Source organism: Echinops telfairi, unplaced genomic scaffold (assembly GCF_000313985.2).
Source record: "Echinops telfairi isolate 266 unplaced genomic scaffold, ASM31398v2 ScPeMD7_7;HRSCAF=31, whole genome shotgun sequence".
Taxonomy (NCBI): domain Eukaryota; kingdom Metazoa; phylum Chordata; class Mammalia; order Afrosoricida; family Tenrecidae; genus Echinops; species Echinops telfairi.
The window spans coordinates 23,235,947-23,258,422 of record NW_022103904.1 but is presented as its reverse complement, the minus strand read 5'-3'; the positions used below and the strand labels follow the sequence as shown (position 1 = coordinate 23,258,422).

At 48.6% G+C, this 22,476-nt stretch overlaps 1 protein-coding gene across 2 annotated transcripts in view; it reads left to right on the top strand.

The window, feature by feature from the left end:
- EFL1 (elongation factor like GTPase 1) overlaps positions 1–16,768 on the top strand; it is a 157,955-nt gene extending 141,187 nt beyond the window's left edge. For both annotated transcript variants that reach the window (XM_045286370.1, XM_045286369.1), the window contains exons 18-19: positions 3,247–3,431; positions 16,451–16,768. In XM_045286370.1, the coding sequence (XP_045142305.1) occupies positions 3,247–3,431; positions 16,451–16,639 (374 nt within the window). In that variant the 3' untranslated portion in view covers positions 16,640–16,768. The remainder of the gene's footprint in view (positions 1–3,246; positions 3,432–16,450) is intronic.
- Positions 16,769–22,476: the final 5,708 nt, after the last annotated feature.

Genomic DNA, 22,476 nt, shown 5'->3' with positions numbered 1-22,476 from the left:
GGTTGCTCTCAGTTCAAGCATCAAGGAAGCTGGTAGAACAAGTTGATTTTGAAGAAGCCTGAAAGGAAGAAGAAGATGTGAATGTAGTGTTCGAGATAGAAGGTGGTGAATCCTCAGAGGTGTACCGTGAGCAGTGAGTGGTTGCCTTGGCTAACACACAAGGTCTGTCATGTCAGACAGAGGAACTGAAGTGGTTGGTCACTGCCAGGTCAGAGAGAGCCATGAATACAGGCTGGGACATTTATTTCTAAGCCAAACCAGACCCATTGCCATCGAGTCGATTCCGGCTCAGAGCAGCCCTATGAGATAGAATCGAGGTGCCCCGTGGGGTTTCTACAGTCTGCAGAAGCAGACTGCCACGGTGTTGTCCCTGGGAACTCCTGCTGGGTTTGAACAGCTGACTTTGGGGTTAGCAGCTGAATGTTTACCCACGGCATCACCAGGGACATAGCGGAGTCATTAAAAGTCAGGTCCCAATTTTTGTAAGTGTCTGAATAGAATGCATCTTCATCTGTTTGTTGCTGTTTTTTTGTTTGTTTGTTTGTTTATTCCCTGATGGATCCCTCGTGCTGGTACCGTATGTGTAGTAAGGCAAGCAGTGACCTTTCTTTAGATGAAGAGCAAATGAAGGAGTGTGGCATGATGGAAGATGTCCCTTGTTGACCTGTGGACAGTATTTCTAGGTGATGACAGTGGTGGGGTTGGAGGATCTCTGAATGCATCCAAATAGTAGAAACACCTATTGGGAGACCCAAGCGCATTTGGAAGGTTTTGTAAGCGCTGCTCCTCTGTTTGGTGGTCTGTTACTCTGCCCTCACTTTAAGATGTCCTTTTAGTGGAATTAAAAGTGAATGGCTGAAAATGACATGATTTAGTTACATTCCATTTCTAGAACAATGATAGATTCAAGCCCCCCTGGTTTTACCCAGAGAGAAGGAGAAGCTGCTGATCCCGAAGCATCAGTCATGTGACTGGACCCCTCACCCACCCATTCATGATCCATCTGCCCCAGTTCCCTCACTCTGTCTCTCCTGTTACTATATATGCACCTCCATCAACCACCTGAAAACTCTTCTTCGAATGAAGTAGCAGGCTAAAGAAAAATTACTCGTTCACATGTTTGTTCTTACAGTATGTTTTTTCCTCCTCAAATCTCAGACAATGCACAGCCTAAGGAAGATTGATTACCAGTGAACATAATAATTGTTCTGTTTCTTGGAGAACTTTTCCGACTCTCCTTGCTGTACTATTTTCAGTCCTGGATACCATATGCCTATAAAGAAATCAGATTAGGAAAGTGACCAGCATAGGAGAAGGAACCAAGGCCCGGGTCACCCAAAGAGAGGAGGTGTCTAGTCTGGAGAAGAGAGTGAGATATGTATCTTTTAGTGGGTTAAAAACTGGTCTACAGAGGAATCAAGCTTGTCCTGTTTGGCAAAAACTGGGATCAGAAACTTGAAGGGAACAGGTCGGGGGCTGAGGATTGTCTCCCAGTTGAGGCTGTCCAGAGATGGAACCAGCATCCCCGGGAGGAAGTGGGTTTGAGAAGCATGTCAACAGAGTTAAAATGACTAACTTGGCAATTAGCGGTTGAGCTTTCTAAATGATTGTTCTGATTGCGTAGCTCAAGAAGTTTGCAGTAGGATGACTAAGAGGAGTAAGTGACTGGCATTGGGAGAATGGACATGCCTTCTGCAGAAGGCAGTGGACTCTCTCTCAGAGGAAGCTGGGCTCCCTGGTGACAGGTGCTCTGGCCGTCCTCGTGAGTATGGGATTGATGGGCCAGGTGAGGAGCCTAACTTGACTGTCGAGTTCCAGGAGCGTTCCAGGAGCGCTGGCACAAAATCAGTGCTTGAAACCAAACAAAGGGTGAGTAAGCAGGCTCTCTGGGGGGGGAGCATGTTCAGTAAAGAGCATCAGCCTCCGTGAAGTTCCGCAGCAAGAACGAGCAGGAATTCGTAAAGTTAACAGATTGGTGATCAGAGGACCAGCAGAAGCATCAGAAGGAGGAGTCAGACCACGGAGATTTGGTAGAGGACTTGTTGATTCATACCTTCAAATTCTTCCCAGGAGTTGTGGAGAATGCGGGGTACGAAGCAGCATTGGAGAAGTAGTACAAAGCTCCCAGTTAAGCAGTGGGCAGCTCCCTTAGGAAAAGGGGGAGAGCGGGAGGGGTGTCGCTAGCTGGAGGACTAGAGAAGACGCTTCCTTGCATCGCTGCCAGAGCTGCTTGTTTTTGCGCCCCGACATGAAAAGGAAGGCACTGTCACACTTTTGGTTTTTCTTTTTTAAAGCCTTGTGACCATTATGTTCTACTATTTATATCCCTTTATCTTTTCAATGGCCACCAGGGGGAACTCTGAGTCAGACAGCAGAATGTAGGAGTCAGACCATTTTGCTTGGGGCCCCAACTCCTAGTGTAAAAACCAGTAAGGTAAGTGGCCTTGATGCCAGGCCCCCTGCCTACCTGTTTGTGAAAGCAGCTCCCGGCATGAGTGGAGGTCAAAGGAGACATTGGCTCTGTTTTAACTGTGATGCTGCTACTGTTTAGGGGTAATACATACTTCAGGCACTTATATAAGTTGAACTTATTTTTTTCTATAAATAATCATAAGTAAAAGATGGCTTTAATGAGCATATCTAAGAATTAAGGGTCTCAGCCAAGAGGTCATGCTAGATGTCGTGAGATGTGGCCGTGGAAAGTGGGACCAGCCGTTAAAGATTCCAAAGAGTATCCACAGTCAGGGGAATAAAGCTTATGTAATCCCCTCAAGAAAACTATCAGCAAGCATGGTAGATGTGCATGTGGTTTGTCTTTTTAGTGTAAGAGTGTCATTGTGCCAGGTGCGTGCCTGCTGGACCCACACAGCGTATGCCCTCCTCATCGTCATGTTGGTGACATCCTGTAGTGTAGTCACATGCGTTCTTATTACGAAGCACAGTCCCACACAGTCCATTGGCTTCCATGGGCCTTCTTCCCACACACAGCTGGTGAAATTATCCGAAGGTCCTCTCCTGCTTCTCACGCCATGTTTTGAGGATGGTCTGTGGATGATGGGGTGTAGAGTGAGTTCACGCTTGCTTGTCCTTTCTTTCTGTAAATGGTTTTAAAAGATTTCCAAGCTGTGTATACCAACGTTACTGAGAACAAAGCTGTGCGTTAGTGGATCGCAGCACGGTAGAGAGTCTGTATGCGGGTCAAGCTATGTGACCAGACCATGAATTTACGTGATCTCTGCTTCACAGGTCGGGTCTATGCTGTCTTGTCAAAGAGAGAAGGCCGCGTGCTTCAAGAAGAAATGAAGGAAGGCACGGACATGTTCATCATCAAGGCTGTGCTGCCTGTGGCCGAGAGCTTTGGCTTCGCTGATGAAATCAGGAAGAGGACGAGTGGCCTGGCCAGCCCGCAGCTGCTTTTCAGCCACTGGGAGGTGAGCCCAGGCCCCAGGCTTTCCCTTTCGTCCAGGTGTAAGCGTCCTCCAGGTGAGGTCAAGTGCAGCAGACGGAACTAACCACGCCCTTTGGCCGTATTTCCAGTCAGATGGACAAGAAAGAGGAAATGGCCGTTTTTCCTTGGCACCCTACAATCCTTAGGTTCTATGTAAAGTATCTTACCTGCGTACATGTGTTCATTCTTTTTGTTTGGTACAAGATTTGCTAAGACAGACGTTTAATCCTTTTTCTTTTTTCCTCTCTAAAGACATATTTTAGATTTTCAAAAGAAACCACAGGCCCTTTGAAAGTAGATCTTCAAGGAACGTTCCTCCTGGGGAAAATGCTATCTTCAGTATTGAGAGAGGAAGCATTATATTTCTTGCGGGGGGCAGCTTTAAATCATTCTGCATTATGTAGTCTTCGGGCCCCATGATGGGGAGACTCAAGGTCTCTCTGGTTTTCAAGGGTTGTGGAGTGCACTGCCTCCTCAAAACGCCATGGAACAGGGAGGTGAGAAGGCCAACCCAATCTGTAATCAAAAAGGAGACTTTAACACATCTCCATGGCTGGGAAAAGAAGAAAAGACTGAATGCATCGCTCTTTAACTCAGACAAAGCAGGAGGCCAGGCCAGCCTGCCTCTGCAGATGCTTGAAGGAAGAGGAGTTAGCCCACTGAAGCCGAGAAGGATACTCTTATCAGAAAGCACCACAGTAGAAAAGGCCAGAGCTGGGTAACTGCAGAGGGTGAACGAAAGCCATTTGTTATTTTTCAAACCGAGCCGAAGGTGAGGAATAGAATTTTCAAACTAGAAATGTGAGTGGAGAGGCTTTAAGAAAGCAGCTACTGTTGGCCTGGCTGACAGGGAAGGTCAATCATCTTGGACGTAGTTTGGTGGAAGCAGCGTGGACTTTGGAGTTGGACAGCCCTGGTTTCAAATGTTAATCCTGCCACTGACTCGAGGGTTGCCCCCGAGATAAGGGGTGTTATCCATCCAGCCGAGTGTCAGGCTCGGGCAGGCCCTCTTGGCGTGGAGAATGTGTTCTGGTCTGTCCTTCTGCACCGTCTGTTGACTTGCCTCGGTAGTGTGGCGTTGCACTGGGCCTCATACAAATAACTCAGGGTCTTTCTCTTATGCTTTCTTTAAGCAGAATGCATGGTTTCAGATCCATGTGCTAAGTGGTGCTTAATTTCTCTGACTCTGGCCAGATGGATTCCTTTCACTAGAGCACTTTCAAATGGATCCTGTAAATTTTGATGCTAAAGGTATACTGGAAAAATGGAGGAAAACCTTTCTTTTTAAAATGAAGTTTATGGTCAAGTGAGTCAGCGAAATGAAGAAGGGGGACACTTTTAAGAAGGAATAAAGAAAAACCTGACTTTGGACGATGCAAATTTGATTTTAATTCAGTACGTTGCGATGGCCTAAATTGATGCAAGTAACCTTGCTGGTCCGTAACATTAGTTATGTCTGCTTTTCCTTTGAAGAGGACACAAAGCCGCCGCCCATTTTTAATTCATAATAAAACCAAGGAAGTGTTATTCTGATTTATACTTGTGTGGGACCAGATAGGTAGGGGGTGGTCAGGATAAACTGTATTTTGAACAGTGATTTACTATGAAGTTTTTCCTGTATATTTTGCTGCTCTTAAATGGATGTTTTGGCTATTTCATCAGTTTCTCATATCTTCATAGACACTCTACCATTGCTACAATTCATTATGTAGGAACTAGTAACCTCAGAACACATAAATTATTTGTTAATCCCAAGTTTATAGGTAGTAATTTCCCATCTATCCCAATTTCCAGTGTTTTAGTTTTGGCTTTTGACACTCAGCTTTTAAATGAGAACACAAATCAGTAAGAAATAGAATGGATGTGTTTAAAAAAGGTAACTTCTAAAGAAAAATAGAAGCTGTGTCTGTAGTGTAAATACATTGCTGGTGGTCCTAATGGAAAACTTCATCACAGAGCCGTCCGCCATAGGTTTGGTAATCAGACGTGTGAGGACAGCAGTGGGCCTAGTAATCTTTAGAACAGAGAGAGACGTCTTTCACTTCAAAGCAATGACCTTGAGAGGCAAAACACTTTCTTCACTGGGCTGTTATTGCTGGAAACTGCATTCAGAAACTTGCTCTGAGTGTTTGGGAGATGACAAATCGCCCGTGGCGCCGATGGCCTTGATCAACACTGGTGTGGAAAGCTGTGGCGGCCCATTTGCTCAGAGCACAGGAGCCTGTCCGTGCAGATCCAGAGCAGGCCCTCTGAGCCTTTGTGATGGCGGCACTATTGGGAAAATCAGACATTTGAATTCACATCCGTCTTATCCTTAGAAATGATTTTACAAAATATTGACAAAACATTTAAATCTATAAATTAAAGCTCTATCGTCATTCCTAATTGTCAAACACATTGATTAGAAAACAGACGAGACTATTTTTTTTAATGTGAAAACCAAAAAACATACTGCCATCCAATCGATTTCGACTCACATCCACCTTGTCTTAGGTCTCTGAGACTGTAAATCTGTACGGAGGCGGACAGCCTCCGCTCTCTCCTTCAGAGCAGCTAGTTGGCTTGAATCACATCCATCTGGTGATTAACAACCCAACCTGTAACTCACAGCACCGCCAGGGTTCCATTCTCATACAAGGCTCCCAAATTGGAGTGGCTTAAATGAGGCAGTTTTTTTTCTGTTTTATCTGTGTCCAGGCTGACTGGTGACACAGCCCAGGCTCCTCCTGGCTTGCTGCCCTTTTCAACACTGCACTTCCATTGATGGTGCAGTACACACTTCATGCCACTCAAATCCTAGATCTAATCACTCGGCCACACCTACCTAGGAGGCTGGGAAATGTAGTCTGCTCTCGGGAGTCAGCAAACTGGCCCCCTAGTTTGGTAAATACCAATTTATTAGAACGGAGCCTTCCTCCTTCATTTACTACTTTGTGTGACTGCTATCAGTCTTGAGTCATTGCAAGAGAGATCAGATGGTCTGAAAGGCCTAAAACATTTCCTATCTGGCCTTTTAGAGAATAAGGCTGCGAGCTCGTGCACACACCCCACCTCAAACCTAGGTGGCCGTGTACTTACCTGAGACTGGACGATAACTCAGTGACAGCTCCTATAAAGTCAGTAGGGTGTGACTAAGTCTGCTGTTGTTTCTGTTCTGGTGAAAAGCATGCATGATGAGTTGGGGGTCCCATTAGTTATATTTATCGCAGTGTCTCTCTCTTTCCCTGTCCTGTCAGTTTGCTTTCTGGTTCACTGGTTTCCCTGGCCCCTCCCTCTTACATCTGCTTTTGGGAGACTGTTGGCCTTTCGCCTCATCCTGATGATTTTTAAGTACAGTACTGATCTTCTGGGCGATGGCCATTGCTTTCTGTGCCACTCTGCTGTTTCATGAAACATAATCTCGGGATAGGCTTGGTACTGGGCTTAGAGTCGCTGTTCTCCACTGTTCCACTTTCTCAGGCTCTTTTTTGTTTTTCATTTTAAAGAAGGGATATTTGTGTTCCCTTCACAATTTCCTCCTTCTGTCCAAGGCTGGTTCTTGTGACCCTGGTCAGAACCAGCGTGGTGATACCATCTGCTGCTTCTGGTCTCGAGGGAGCTGAACTTGTGGCTCCTGTAAACTTGTGTCTTCGCCGGGCTCTTGGTTACCTTCGTACTGTGCAGACCAGTGGTTGCATCATAGATGGCTGGCCAAGCACAAGCTCCTGGGAGCCCAGACACTCCTCCCCTCACCAGGAGGCGGATCAGGGTTTTTGTGAACCTATGTTGTGCCTGTGGACTGACTTGTCCCATAAGACCATGGTCCTGAGCTTTCAGATCCACACCACCCATCTTAGGCGGTGTTTGGTTAAGTCTGAGTCCTCAATGAATCTGCATGCACCCATATATTTGCATTCACACATGTCTATAGATACTTAAGGGAACCTGGATGGCAAGGTGGGGTAAGCACTGGGCTACTGCTACTGCCACTGCCCTAGAAAAACCTGAGACAGATTGCCCTGGTAAGGATTTATGGTTTCAGAAACATTAAGTTGAACTGTTTCTACTGTGCCTTATAGGGTAAAGCAGGGCAGCATTGATAAAACTCATATCCTGGTGAAATAGCCACATGGCAACCGAAAACCTTACACCCTAGCTTGTTGTGCATTCTTTCCAAAAATAGGGACTTTTTTAAAATACCGCGGGACGCAGGAAAAATTGTTAAAAATCAGGACATCTGGTCACCTTATTGTAGGGTCATTATGAGGGAATCAACTCAGTAGCAGTGGGTTTTAAGGGATCCTTGGTGGCAGTGTGGTTAAACCCCTCAACTGCTGACAGGTTAGTGGTTTGAAACTACCAATGAGTTGGTGGGAGAAGGATATGGCAGTGTGCTTTCTTTCTGTGCCTTGGAAAGAAACCCAGGAGGAAGTTCTTTGCACTGTAGGGTATCTTATGAGTCAGAACCGTATCAGTGGCACTGGATTGGATTTGCATTAGGAGCTATACCTAGGTTTGGGGTTGCTGGATCATGCTGTTAAGTGCTGTCTAGTCTGTTCCAATATGTAGCACCCCTTTGGACAGCAGACACCACTCTGCCTGGTGCCCTACCATCCTCAGAATTGTGATGTTTGAGCCCATTGTTGCAGCCACACTATCAGTCCCTCTCATTGAAGGTCTTTCACTTTTTGGCTGACCCTCTACCGAGCATGCTGTCCTTCTCGAGGAACTGATCCCTCCAGATGCTCCGTCCACAGCGCGTGAGACAGAGTGTCACCATCTTCCCTTCGAAGGAGCAGTCTGGCTTACTTCTCCCAAGACAGACTTGCTTGTTCTTTTGGAAGCCGTTGGTATATGGTGTATTCTTCTCCAACACCGTAATTCAAATGCCTCGGTTCTTCTGTTTATTCCTTGCTCAACTTTCACCTATATATGAGGCAATTGAAAATATCATCAACCATGTCAGGCCCACCCTAATACCAAAGTGACATCGAGCAGATTTGCCTAGTATAGTATGTCGTCTGATTTCTTGACGGCTGCTTCCATGAGCATGGATGGTAGAGCCAAATAAAATAGAACCCTCATCTTACCTCTGGTTTTCATGATGTTGTCTATCGGTCTAGTGGCGAGGATCCTCTTGTTTTCTGTACGTCATGTTCTAACCCTTGCTGAAGGGGTAGACTTGGACCTTCATCAGTGAGAGCTTCAAGTCTTCTTAGCTTCCAGCAAGCAGGGTGTGTCATCTGAGTACCACAGGTTGTTAATGAGCCGGGTTCTTCTTCTTACAGCCCAGCTTCCCGGATTATTTTCTGAGAGCATGTCAGTTGAAGGTGTATGGTGAGAAGATAGGACTCCGACACACACCTTTCCTGACTTGACACCATTCAGTGTCCCCTGGTTCTCCTGCAATGACTGCCTCCCGGTCTGGGTCCAGGCTCCACATAATTGAAGTGTTCCGGAATGCCCATTCTTCGCAAGGATATGATGTTGCTTATGATCCACATAATTGAATCCCTTCATGTAGTCCATAAAACACAAGTAAATATATTGCTGGGTCATAACATAGTTCTGTTTCTCTGGTAATTTAAGGGAATACCATACCATTTTCCATGGTGGTTATACCATTTTACAGTCTAGCCAGCCATGTATTAGGGTTCCACTCCGTCCACAACAGCATTTGCTATTACTGGTTTTACTATTGACTTATATTGTCTTTCTTTCTATCATTTTAATCTGGCATGAGATGAGATCTCTTTGTACTTTTGATTTGCATCTCCCTAACGGCTAATAGTTATGAATATCTGTTTTATGGTTTTTTTGGCTACCTAGAAAGAAAGACAATTTTTGTTATATGAAAGCCATGAAGATCTTCAGTCTCTTTTATCTCTCATTTTTTAAAAAGTTGAACATTAATCTTACATACTTAACTTTTTTAACATTGGCTTCTAGCATAGTTACAGCTTGTTATTAAAAAGTGGCATCTTAGTAAATAGCATTTGAGAAAAATCATGTCAAGAAAAGTTTTACTCCAGTTTTATGTCCTTCTGTCATCCCCTTGCCACCTGTCATGGTCTTGTTCCCGAAGGCTTCCGACTGCATTCTGATTAAATGTCGTGGCTCTCGTCTATCTCAGTTCCCCCATAGTCAAGTTTAGAAAGAACGCTGTTGTTGAGCGAGAGCTGCCTTCTTCCTCTCAGGCAGTTTTTGGTGGTTTTATTTTTCATTTGTATTCTACACACTATATAATTTACAATCAAGAGCTTTTGAGAGAAAACCCTTCTGCAAATAGAGAGAATAAAATGACAGGCATTTTCCATGAGGAAACCTTTGGAGTCAGCAGTCCCCTAATTTCTCTTTCTGTATTTCACCCTGTTAGGAATGAGGAAGAAATGGAGCTAATAACAGGCACAGAAAGGAAAACATGACCAAGCAGTGGTGGTGGACATGTCTGTCCGCACCAGCTCAAAGTGACCGAGCTGAGCCGGAGAGGCAGCCAGAGTTCACCCCAGTGGGAGAAGTCATCCTGTGAGCACTGACCATTTGTTACAGATGCAGGTACCTCCCACCTGCCAGCCACAATCACATAAAAAATGGGCAGACATTCGGAGTAAAGCCCCAGTGCATTTTTCCTTCTGTGGATTATTTAGTATTTTATTATTTGATAAAATGCCAGGGCAGTAGCTAACACGTGTGGCACCTCCGTACAGGTTAGGAAACAGCAGCTTGTTCAGGCTGTTGAGTTGCAAAAACTATTCTTGCTCTAGCCCTGTGGCGTCATTGGTCCACGTTGGGCTGCTAACCATGAGGCGGGCAGTTTGAAGCCACCATCCAGCCTCAGAGGAAAGAGAAGGCTTCCTGCTCTGCCCTGTCAGGTCGTCAGGAGTCAGAATCAACTTGAAGGCAAGCAGGTTTTAGTGGAGCCAGTTGGCACAGAGCACCTCATGCTCCAAGCTGGGAGCTGTACTCTGCTCCAGAGCGGGTGCCTTTCTGTGGAGCACAGCTGTACAGCCACCCTCCCCACCCTACCCCCCACCCCCCGCCCCCGGGTGTTCCCCAGGCCAGGAAGTCAAAGTTGGCCTCAGGTGTTGCTACGGCTCCAGCTCTAGAGCACCCTTGGCTTGCTAAGGCAAGTAGCATCAAGATGTCCACAGAGAGACAGGCGTAACGCACCCATTCCAGCAGGTCCCAGGGAACCTGAATGAAGACTGGCCCAGAGTCAAGTGTCCCAGGGAGCCCACCGGGCCGCTAGGGCGATTTCCAAAATGAGGCCTTGGAATAGCTGGAAGTAATTCGAGCAAGCCTCCAAAGTATGTGCAGAAGTTCAAGACAAAATTGGACCCTTTCTGAACCCCCACCCCCAGATCTTATATTGTTTGAAAGAGCAGGACTCTGGTCTTAACTGACTGATCTGAGTCCGGTTTCTCTCACCTGCACCTCATCTGTTTCTCTTGTCGTCTTTTTTTTAAATTTTAATTTGTCACCTTCTTTTTTTTTAACAGGGTTAAAAATGTATGCACCATTACCATGCATATGTGCTAAGATCATGTAGCTTCTTTGTGATGTACAAAGGGCCTGTCTGCTTGTCTGTTAGCTGGTTAGTGGAGGGCACCAGTAATGGGCTTGAAACAAGTGACATCCTGTGTATGTGCACGTGAACAGGGTCCAAGCTCCTTCCCTCCCGAGACCAAGCTGACCTGACCTGCGAATCCACTCTCTTGCTTTCTCATTTCGCTTCTTCCTGACACCTCCTCCCCGCTCCCTGCTTCTGTTGCTGGCTCGTGTAGTAGCACTGTTTCTGATAGGCTCCTCCTGTGGAGACACTGTAGTGTGCTACATGAGGCCGCAGCGGAGCCCACAATCCATGTACACGAAACCATTTGGATTTGCCCAGACCCCAGCAACCTACCCATGCTGGACTCCTGACACCCTGCAGGCCTTTGCTAATGTCTTTAGAGACATCAGCCCTGATACGGTTTGATTCTGTGTCCCCAGCATGGTGTCATCCCTCTTCGACCTCAGGGCACTGGTTCTGTGCTCTTGCACACTTAATGAGATTTTGGCAAAGTTCGGGGTGTGGGGGTGTGTGGATAAGGGCTACCCAAAGGTGATTGGAAGCAGTGGAGTTGGGCTGCCAGGGCAAGATCACACCAGCAACTCTTCCAGTAGGTCTCCTCCCTGAGGTACTAGCCCCTGGCTGTTGCACACCAAGGCCACCAGCCACCAGGGCTCCTGCGGCCCCATCAGTTCAGCGAGAACCGAGCCACAAGGTGGGTTGAAATAACAGGGCCAAGATCTCACCGCTCAGTGGGGAGGGAGCCTGACTCCAGGCCCAGTAATGTGGCCCCTGGGCTGCCTTAGGCCCACCCAGTGCCCGCTCCTGGTTTGGGTGACTGTGCTAAATTCCTCTGGCTCTTGTCACCTATTGTATGAGGGACAGGAGCCACCAGCCTCACTCCCTCTCCCGCTAGCAAAGCAGAGTAGCCATTTTCTAAAGCAGATCACAGATAGGTGTCTTACAAGTGTTGAGAAGTTTCCTTCTTTCTACCAAGAGTTTTTTGAACTCTGAAGACAGAGTTACAAGTTCTGGATGATTAGCATTTATTAAATAAGCAAGCAAAACAAAGCTGTTTTATCTTGAAATAATTAGAGATTCATGAAAGTTTCCCCCCAAAAAATGTGCAGGGAGCTTCACGTCCCCCCACCGCACCCCCCAAGCCCCTGTCCCTAGTATCAGCGTCTTGTCACCACACTGCAATGTCAGTCCTGGGAGACAACATTGAACCAACAGCAGAGTTGCTGCCTATCAATTCTGTGTGGACTTGATTTACCCTAACTGTGCTATTGGGCAGTGTGTGGGGAACGGTTGTGAACTTCATGGCTGCCGTTGTGGCAGAGGGGCAGGCTTTGGAGCTGGACCCTCTTGGCATGTGCCAGGTATTTTCCCAAGTGGTATCTTCTTCCATCTTTGCAACAAACAACCTTATATCAGTTGCTGAGTGTTTTCACCTGCAACCGTATAATGCCATACCAATAGCTATCCAACTGGGGTTAGCATAGTAGCTCAGTGACCCACAACAAGGAGCCAGCCTCCGTTTCTTCTGCTCTGAATACTGTGTGTGTGTGTGTGTGTGTGATGTTGAGTCGACTTCAACTTGATGTCTCACATGGCACCCTTCTGTATAACAGAATATAAATGTGGCCTGGTCAGTTGCCATCATCATGATGGGTACTCTGTGATCAGCCGTGTAGTGCCCTCCAGCACAGGATGCTCATCTTCCCCACTACATCAGATAGTCCTCTGTTGAGCCCCATGGAGTTTCCACTGCTGAATTTGTCACAGTGGATCACCAGGCTCGCTCTGTTTCCTAGTCTGTCTTAGTGTGCAAGCTCCACTGAAGCCAACCCCCAGCATTGTAGCCACCACAGTACAGCAGAATGAAAGAAGGGTGCTAGGTCGTTGTTAGGCGCCATCAATTGGTTCCAACTCATAGCGACCCTATGTGCAACACAGCAAAACACTGCCGGGTCCTGCGGCATCCTCCTGACTGTTGTGTTGGGGCGATTGCAGTCATCCGCCTTGCTGACGGTTTTCCTCTTTTCCCTGACCCTCCATGTCACCAAGTCTGCAGCCCTTTTCCAGGCACTGGTTTCTCCTGGCAACATGTCCGAAATACCGGAAATGCCTGAGACAAAGTCTCGCCCTTCCTCGCTCTAAAGAGCATTCTGGCTGTACTTCTTTTTTTTTTTTTTTTGTATTTTTCTTAATCAATTTATTGGGGCTCATACAATTCATCACAATACATAGATCAATTGTGTAAAGCACATCTATACATTTGTTGCCCTCATTATTCCCAAAATTCGCTTTCCTCTTGGGTTCCCGGAATCAGCTCATTTTCCTTTTTTCCCCTCCCCCTCCCTTCCTCCTCCCCTCTCCCCCATGCACCCTTGATAATTTATAAATTATTATTGTATCTTATATTACACTGTCCGGCGTCTCCCTTCACCCACCCCTCTGCTGCCTGTCCCCCAGAGAGGAGGTTATATGTAGCTCCCTGTGATCAATTCTTCCCAGAGGAATTTGTTTGCTCTTGTGGCAGTCCACGGTACTTTCAGTGTTCTTCACCGGAATCCTAATTCAAATGCATCACTCTGGGGTCCTCCTGACTCAGTGTCCAACATTCACACGCATATGAGGCCGTGGAAAATGGCATGGCTTGGGGCAGACGCACCTTGGTCCTCAAAGCTACCTCCTTGCTCGTCAACCCTTTAAAAAGGCCTCATGCAGCAGGGTAGGAAACCCTGGTGGTGTAGATTTCCCTCAGCCAAGGACAACGGCCAGCGTTCTGCTGTCCATCCACTGACCCTGGCAGGTTGGTAACGCTCTCTAGCATGTTTCCTCACTACTGTTTGAACCCCTGTGACTCTTCCATCAGGGGGTTCCTTTCACTTGCTAAGAGGAGATTTCTGAGTGGAGTTTCCATAGAGGACCTGAGCAGTTTTGTCTACGGAAGCCTTTCTTTTGGACTCATTAGCCAGAGCGTCACTAGACAAAGCGTGTCAGGTCCCAGCGGAAGCTCCTCCACTCTTAGAGGCTGGTCGCCGGTTGCCACGTGGTGGATGAGGCAAAGTCGCTTGCCAGTCTGGTTCGTGGTCCTTTGCAGGTGATCTGGCTTTACTCTCGGATGGTCTGTCTTGATCGGAGAGGGACCCTGCTTCGGTGCCAGGTGCTTTGTCTCCAGCCTTTGTCCGAGGGTCGGTAGCGCAGCCCGGCGCTCCCCGTGATCTGCAGCATCTGCTGGATCAGAATCAGAACCGAGCGTCTGCACACAGGTGCTCTCAGATTCGCTATCTCACCTGTGGCTCTCTGGACTCACGCCCTTCAGTGCGCTCACCGGTGATTCTAGGGCGCCCCGAAACATGTCCTCGACAGATTGCAAAGCTCCTAGATGTTCTCTTTCTCTGCTCTGTGTTCTGGAGGGTTACTATCTTGTAATCATTCTTTCTTCAGCAGTCTTGTGTTTAATATCTTTGTTTCTAGTTTAGTGTTTATACTCTTTTCCCCTAGTTTATTCCTTGTCATAACCGCCTGACATGTTGTGGATCAATCTCTCCCTTGATCTCTTTGGGGATTAGAAACATGCTCTCTCTAAAGTCTCCTCCTCTTCGACTCTGAGGGCTCTGAAGTTGTCGGCTCCGGGGACTCCGTTGCCAGGCGGGTTTCCTTATGGGCCCTGTCATTCTTGTTTGCAAGGTCGTCTCCTGTGGGGCTTTCTCTTCCACGTGCTTTGTTTTGGGGACACCCTGATGTTAGGACCTTCAGAGGGGCCTCCCGCTCTGAGTGCCAGACTCCAGACAAGGCCCTTGGGAGCAGCTCCGAGTGGGTGGCAGAGGACAGCAAAGTAGGCGCAGCCCGGGCTGACCCCCAGAAGGTGGCCGCTTCTGCCTTCCCTGCACAGCTCATTTCCAGCTCAAACCCTAGCTACACGTGACCATTCCAGCTTCAGGAGGAGTGAAGTTTCTAGAGTCCACCAGGCCTGGGGCCTGGGGCTCGGACCCACCCCTAAGTGGCCACTGAGAGCCAGCCCCTCCTGACTCCCATCTCTCTTTGCTCCCCAAGGGGTATGGTGAGGTCCGATGCCCCCGTTTGTTCCTATAGGATCCCCTTCCTCCCCCCAAAGACTTTCTCTTCCTTGTCGATAGATAGCACCCTCTTTTCTGAAAAGTAGTATTTTAAACAAACTTTCCCTTCATTTCCGTGCTTTCCATTTAAAGGTGTTGGGATTCGAGACCACCAAGTAAGTGTCACTCATTTTGCCCCAACTGAGAAATAAGAACCCAGTCACAACCCTAAAGGCATGAGGCATGCCAAAGCCACCCTGGCCCCTGGTGACCAGGGAAGCTCGCTGATGCTGGAGAAGGCAGGCTCTCCAGGGGAAGAGCAGACTCGCGCAGGACAGCGGTGCCCACCTCCTGGCAGCTCCATCCGGCCTCCAGTGATGTACACTGTTGTGCATTGGCCCTCACGTGGATGAACACCTCTCTCTCTCGCTCTCTTTCACTATCATTGCCTTTTGTTATCAGTAGCTTTGTTTGGGGGGAGTTGAAAACACTACCCCTGAGAATGATAACATCATCAAATTATGCACTGCAGCATCACGTTGTAAATATATTCACTAATGATAACAGGTAAAACAGAACCAACACAAGCCAGGTGCTCATAAGTGGGGGTTGTCGTGACTCGGAGGCCTGTGCAGTGCAGTCTCTAACTCTCGAGTTCAGTACAGGTATTCACTGGCCAACTGCATATTCCCCAGTGTCCTTTCCTCATCACCCAGGGAGAGGAGTAGAGAAAAGGAGGCGGCTATTGTATGTGCTCCGCCTCGTCCACTCCCTCCAGCTCACCAGGGCAAGGCAGCGCGCTTTGGAGCAGAGGCTCAATGTAATCACGACTGAGCTTGCATGTGTGGGTCTCTGCCGGGGACAAAGGCAGACACTAACACCAATATGTCCTCCCGAAAAGGAGAGCTTTGAAATTAATTGTCTAGGATTGTTTTGCACCCCACCCTCCACCCCCATTCCCACCTTCCTGTTATGGAATGAATGTGAAAGCAAACGAATAATCAGAAAAACTCAAACTCGCTGCCATGGAGTCATTTCCTATTCGTAGGACAGAGTAGAATGACCCCTGCTGGTCTCTGAGACTGTAACTCTTTGCAGGAACAAAGCCTCATTCTTTCTCCCAAGAGTCAGCGGTGGTTTTGAACTGCTGACCTGGCAATTAGCAGCTGAGTGCATAACCCACTCCGCCACCAAGGCTGCAAAAGAACAATAAATGTTGTTGGATCTACTTCCCTGAGTCCACCTCCTCCCATGATGCTTCTCTTATCATTTCTCCCCAGGTCAGCTGTCTGTGCACTGCATGCCTTTCTCATTAGCCGAGACTGGGTCAGAGCGCTGAGTGTAGGAGACCGGGCATTAAAGGACATTGGCTAACTAGTACATTCTATTACCTTCTTTTTCAAGATCATTCCCAGCGACCCCTTCTGGGTGCCGACCACCGAGGAAGAGTACCTGCATTTTGGAGAAAAGGCTGATTCCGAGAACCAGGCCCGGAAGTACATGAACGCAGTGCGCAAGCGGAAAGGTCTGTATGTGGAGGAAAAGATTGTGGAGCACGCAGAAAAGCAGAGGACACTCAGCAAAAATAAGTAACTGCCCTGGAGGAGCCGTGAGCACGCCCACCCGCCCAGACATCTGTGAGACCGGCTCTGTCCGCGTGCTTCTTTCTGACCCCTGGGCATTCCCTCCAAATAAAGCTAAGCCTCTGCGTGCGTGAGAGAACATGTTTTCAAAGTGTCCCTTCTATTGATTCTGGCGGAGGCAGGTCGTGACTATCAGTGTGTGTTGCAGTGGCGAGGGATTACTTCCCTCGGGTGCCAGTTCTTGTTGGAGGTCTGCCACCCAGACCCGTGGGCAGCAGGGCTTCTGCAGGGAACGACCATCCCTGGGCTCCGGCTCCCTCCATCTCCATCACAGTGCCCTGCTTCCGTGACTCTGCCCTGGGAAGATCTCCTGTTTCACATCGAGTCACCACGTCTAGCGCCGTGTGGACAGACCACTTACTTCATCGCAGCGTTCCTCTCCATAGTCAAATGCGCCTCTCTCTCAGCTGGTCCACTCCACAGTGCTATCTAGATGAAATGTAATGTCCAATAGTTAACTGTTAAATCCTCTGGTCTTACATACTTCAAAATGTCAATGAAAGGTATATTTTTTAAAAGGTAAATCTGTGTCTTTTCTTTGCTATTTTTTTTTCATAACCGTACTGAGGGAATATTCGCTAGTATGCATGAGGCTGTTGCCTTATTGTAAACATTTTTGTTTCCGTAATCCTCAGTCACCTCATGGAAGGTGACCCCCACTCATTGGAAGGGACTAATGCCACCCCAGCAAAAAGGGACCTTGTAATTGTGGGTGTTTTACAGGTATATTTTATAGCCACTTGAGAAGTTCTTTTCATAATCCATAAAATTATCAGCTAGGACTTTGATTTTGAAATACTTTGAATGGATTTCCTCAGTAGACCAGGTCATTCTTAACAGGAGTTGCAAATGTTGATCTCAGAGATCCTGGCCCATCTGGCCAAGGCTAATTGACCAAAGACCTTGGGGAAAGTGGGCCTAGACTGCTTAAGTTGAACAGATCATGGTAGCTGAGTTAATTTAGGAGCACTATACCACGAATTGGTTTATTTGAAAACGTGGATAACATGGGAAAAGCTAGCCTATTGATTTTTAGCATTTGAAAATAACATCATTCAAACTGCCAGAGATGCTATAAGAATTGTTCTTAACTCCACACTACCAGCTGAACCCTCTATGCGGTAGAGGGAAGAGCCATAATCCAGAGAGAACTGGCGCTCTTCCTGGCTTCTGTTGGGCCCTGCCAACCGTGCAGCGAGGGGGAGTGACCTGTCCCCTTGACAGGGAGCCGCTCTTCCTCCTCCGTGTGTGGGGAGATAGCAGTGAGCAGTACAGTGGCCACCCGCTGAGATGTGGCTAATCTGCCATCTTGAGTAGTCGACCCCCATGTGTAATTTGTGCGGGGGACCCAGGCACAGAAGCCCACCTGCCCGTCCTTGACAGCACCGTCAGACGGTGTCTTTACCATGCTCAAACCTGGCCTTCACTTCTTGGGTTTACTGGAAGGGCACCCACAAATTGTCAGTCCCAGAATCTTCTACAGGAATGGGTGCTTACAGTGGACAGATCTCAAGGGCAGTGAGAAGGGGGAGTTCAAACTGTAAAGCCAGAACCTGCACTCCTGGGGGTTCTTTGTATTGGGGTCCCGAGGCAGTCGCCCTACTCCAGGCCCGGGTATAGACACAGCCGTGATACTTTTTCCCGGCCAGCCCCAGGGGAGACACCTCAGTGGTGGTGTCCAGGTGGTAGCCTCGCTGAATGTAGACAGCCGTGACGTGATGCACGCCACGGAGTCAGCCCCATCCCCTCCCTCACCGACTCAGCACAGCCCACAACATCTTCCAAAATCTATTTCCCCTTTCCCCCAAGCAACCGAAAGACTCCTTTAAAGGGTCCCTCAGTAGCTTTGATGGGGGTCGGTCTGGGCTTCCTGGCATAGTCGTGGAGTGCTGCTCCTCGCAACAGCCAACTGGAAACGGGCCCCAAGAGTGAGCCTCGAGTGAGGGGAGAGGCTGAGGGCCCTAGCCCCCTAAACCCCACTGGGCTTAGACCAGTGCTATTGCACTTGGGTTGAGAGGCTCGCAGGGCCCTGTTTCTTGGGTCAGCGTTTCTATAGACCAGAGAGGAAGTGTCCATCTACTAAGTTCTTAGGTGGCAGAAACCACTCACCCAAACTCACTGCCATCGAGCGGACTCTGATTTACAGTGATCCCATAGGACAGGGTAGAACTGCCCCTGTGGGTATCCGAGCCTGTCACTTTACAGAAGGAGAAATTCTCACCTGTCTCCAGAGAAGCAGCCTGGTGGCTTCAAACTGTTGACCTAATGGTCAGCAACCCAGTGCGCCACCACCTGACTCCTAACTAAAGGCCGGTGACGTGACCCACCCCACGGTGCTGCAGAAGAAAGGTGTGGTGATGTGCTTCCATAGAGCCCACACCAAGAGAACACCGGAGCAGCTGTTGGCCTGGGGTCACCCGCCACGGGTTGGAATTGACTCCCCAGCAGTGATTCACTAGCACGAGGTCTCCGGGCACCATAGCTGTCCCTGAGAGCTCCCATCTACTGGTAGCCTTCTGCCTGTCAGGCCAACATGAATGGGCTTCAGAAGTAAGTGGGGAAATAATTTTAATTCCATTCTTCCGTGAATTCTTTTAAGCCCCCTTACGTGTTACCTCATATACAGAGTGTATATATATGTGATGTGCACACACACCCTCCACATGGACACATACAATATTTGACCTTCACCCCCGTTGTATGAAACGAGGATAAGGAAATTTGTCTTACAGGTTAGGTCGCACCTCTTGGAAGGCCTCCTGAGCACTTCACAAAAGGGTCCCCAAGATGGGTGCCTGACGCATGTGAGGTAGTTAGTTTATTGTGCCAACTTGGCCGATAAACACGGGTTAATTGAAGGGCAGGGGGATAAATGGCTCGGTGAGCCTCGCCTTTCGAGTTCTCGGGTCTCTTGGTTTCTGATGGTCGGACCAGGGTGCAGCTGCCTTAGCAGTTCTCTGCTTCAGCTGGCAAGACTGACTTCCTGCAAGACATCCCCAAGGAGAAGCCACATGGACCTACCCCGATGCCGCCCTGGGTGCTGGAGCAGCTGTGTGGAGACCCCTGCCAGCGCTGACATGCTAACACGTTCACTGATTCAGCTTTCCTCCTGCAGTCGGCATCATTGTGTGTGTTTTCTGAGATGGAGGAGGACTTTGTGTATTGGTGTTGGACTTGTGGGCTTGGGCAGCACTGGGTTGGGATGCCTTCTTGATGCGCACTTAACTTTATATAAAACTCTCTTATACATGAGTTTTGTGGATTTGTTTCTCTAAAGTACCCAGACTAATACAGTGTGTTGGGGCCAGAGAAGGTCTTGCTAGAACCACAATATTTGCTGCTTGGTCGGGGAGGGGATCGAGGTGTCTAATTTGTTTCCTGTGTTTGTGCCACCCGTGGCCCAAGGATCAAAGTAGCCATTTGTGCCGCCTGAGACAATTGACTTCAGACACTCTGTCAACCTGGTGCTCTTGTAGGGACCTCACCTGTCCACCACCAAGTGAAGGCGGCCCAGCGCTTGTGGCCCGCCTGCCCCCTTTAGCCAGGTGAATAGATAATTACATCCTGGAATTAGAAAGTGGTCTATTGTGCAGTAGTCAAACTCATCCTTTTTTTAGTTGGGGTGGGGGTGGAGAAGAGTTAGAAAATTAGTAAGTCAAGACTTTTCTAAAAACAGCACCTGATGGATGTCACCCTGTGCGTACACAGCAGACCATGAAAGAGGATCCAGTTAGTCCACACACAGCGTGAGGCCCGCAGAGCTACCGGGTCTGCACCAGCAGTTTGTGATGGGGTGTAATCACATGCTGAAATCCACAGGGAGATCTGTGTCAGAGTCTTGGGGAGTCAAGGTCATACCAACCAGAGAAGAGGACAGAGGGATGGGGCAGCACAGAAATAAGAGTGGGAGCCCACAGTCATGGGGGTGGGGCTTCTTCCCAGCCCACCTTGCCCCCAGCGTCTTGGCCAAGGGAGGGCAGATTTTTCTGCTCAGGGCCCTTTGGAAATTGACGCCATTCGGCTCCGGGGTCCTGGTGGAACAGCGACTTCGCTCACCTGGCCTGACCAACATGGGGGCTGGATGACTTCCTTCTCCTTCACCCTTGGCCTTCTGGCCTTCCTGAGCACATCTCAGAGAACCCGGCCGTTGTAGCACCAACACAGGTACCGCTCCTGTTTACCTCTTGGGGTTAGGATTGTTTCGACTTAGTCTAATCATGGGGGGCGACCCCCCCAAAGCTCCATTAACTGAAAACACCCTGTGGAGCACAGTTCTCTGGCACTCAGGAGTCACCCTGGCAACTGGGAAACCCGGAGAACCCTGGAGGGTCAGACCCGGCTGAGACTGTCACAGGATTAAGCTTCGTGGGGAACAGGGTGTAAAGCAGCTCTAAGCCTACTGGCCCAGACTGCATTGTGATTTCCTTCCCCTAGTGCTGGAGGTGAGTGGAGACCTGGTGGCGAGTTGCTTAAAACCCTTGAAAGATCAGCAGTTCACGTCCACCAACCACTCTGCAGGAGAAAGAAGAGGCAGTTAACTCCTGTAAAAGTTTACAGCCTTGGAAACCCCGTGGGCAGTTCTACCCTGCCCTGTAGGGTCGCTTTGGGCTGGATTGGAGTGGATGGCACTGGGTTTGGTTTGGGCCTGAATTTAAAGTCCTTTAAACACAGCTGCGACTTCCACTGTTTTTGTGAACTCTGACCAGGTGATCGTGAGGGAATTTGTTCATGTTTGAATCAGCAAAAATACAAATAGTTTTCAATTTTCCTTTTTACAAAAACATTCCAGTTGATTCATGAAGCTCTTATCTCTGGACAGTACAGCATTGAGATTGGGGGCTAGGACTCGTGAACTCAAATGTCAGTGTCAGTCCTGGCTGAGGGGCCCTGGTTAAGTGTGAGACACACACACATACACATACACACACACTCCTGTGCTGGCAGGAGTCAGTGATAAAATCCGTGTCAGGACACAGTGGCTGGTGCATTGTACACAGTGGATCACAAACACTTCTTACTGGTCTTCCCTTTGTATCCGCATTCTTGAGCAATGTAGAGACATGGAGAAAGAACCTGTATTGAGGCTGACTGAAAAATTGATTGAAATGACAAGACAAAAATCCACACTCCACATTTCACTCTTTTTCTCTGATGAGCTTTCTCATCCTGCTCAGCCAGATCGCTTTAGACCTGTGGGCAGGAGGATGCCCTGGCGCAAACCCCAGGCGTGGTTTCACTCTGGTTTCTGCGCGTATTGCTGCGTCTCCTTGAGGTGGGTTTTGACTGTAGCCAATGCCCCTTCTCAGATTAGAAGCTGATCCCAAGGCACAGCAAGTGGCTTGGATCCTCCCCCCGAGCCCCTCCTCTGGGGGACCCCAGTACGCTTTGACCTTTGGGCAGTGACTGTTGCTGATCAACAGGGGGAGCGTCCACCCATCTTCCTCTCCAGGCACAAAGTGCCCCTCACTCACCCTGCTGGTTTCTGTACTCCATTGCCATGGCCACACAGCTGCCGGAGCACACAATTGTGGGGGATATTGGGGAAGTTAACAGGCTACCACATGCCAAGATCAGGAAACCAAGACTACAGTCATCCTCCCACATCAGGGCCTCTTCCCAGTGGGCAGTGTCGTCTCTCCGGTTCCCAGTCTCATGGTCCCAAGCCCCCACTGCTCTGCCTCCCTCCCGCAGGGTCTCAGCAGCGTTCTGTAATAAAACTCCATTTAAGGATGTCAATTAGAGGTGAATTCGCTGGGCTGTTTTGAGAAACTGGGTGCTCGTTTAATT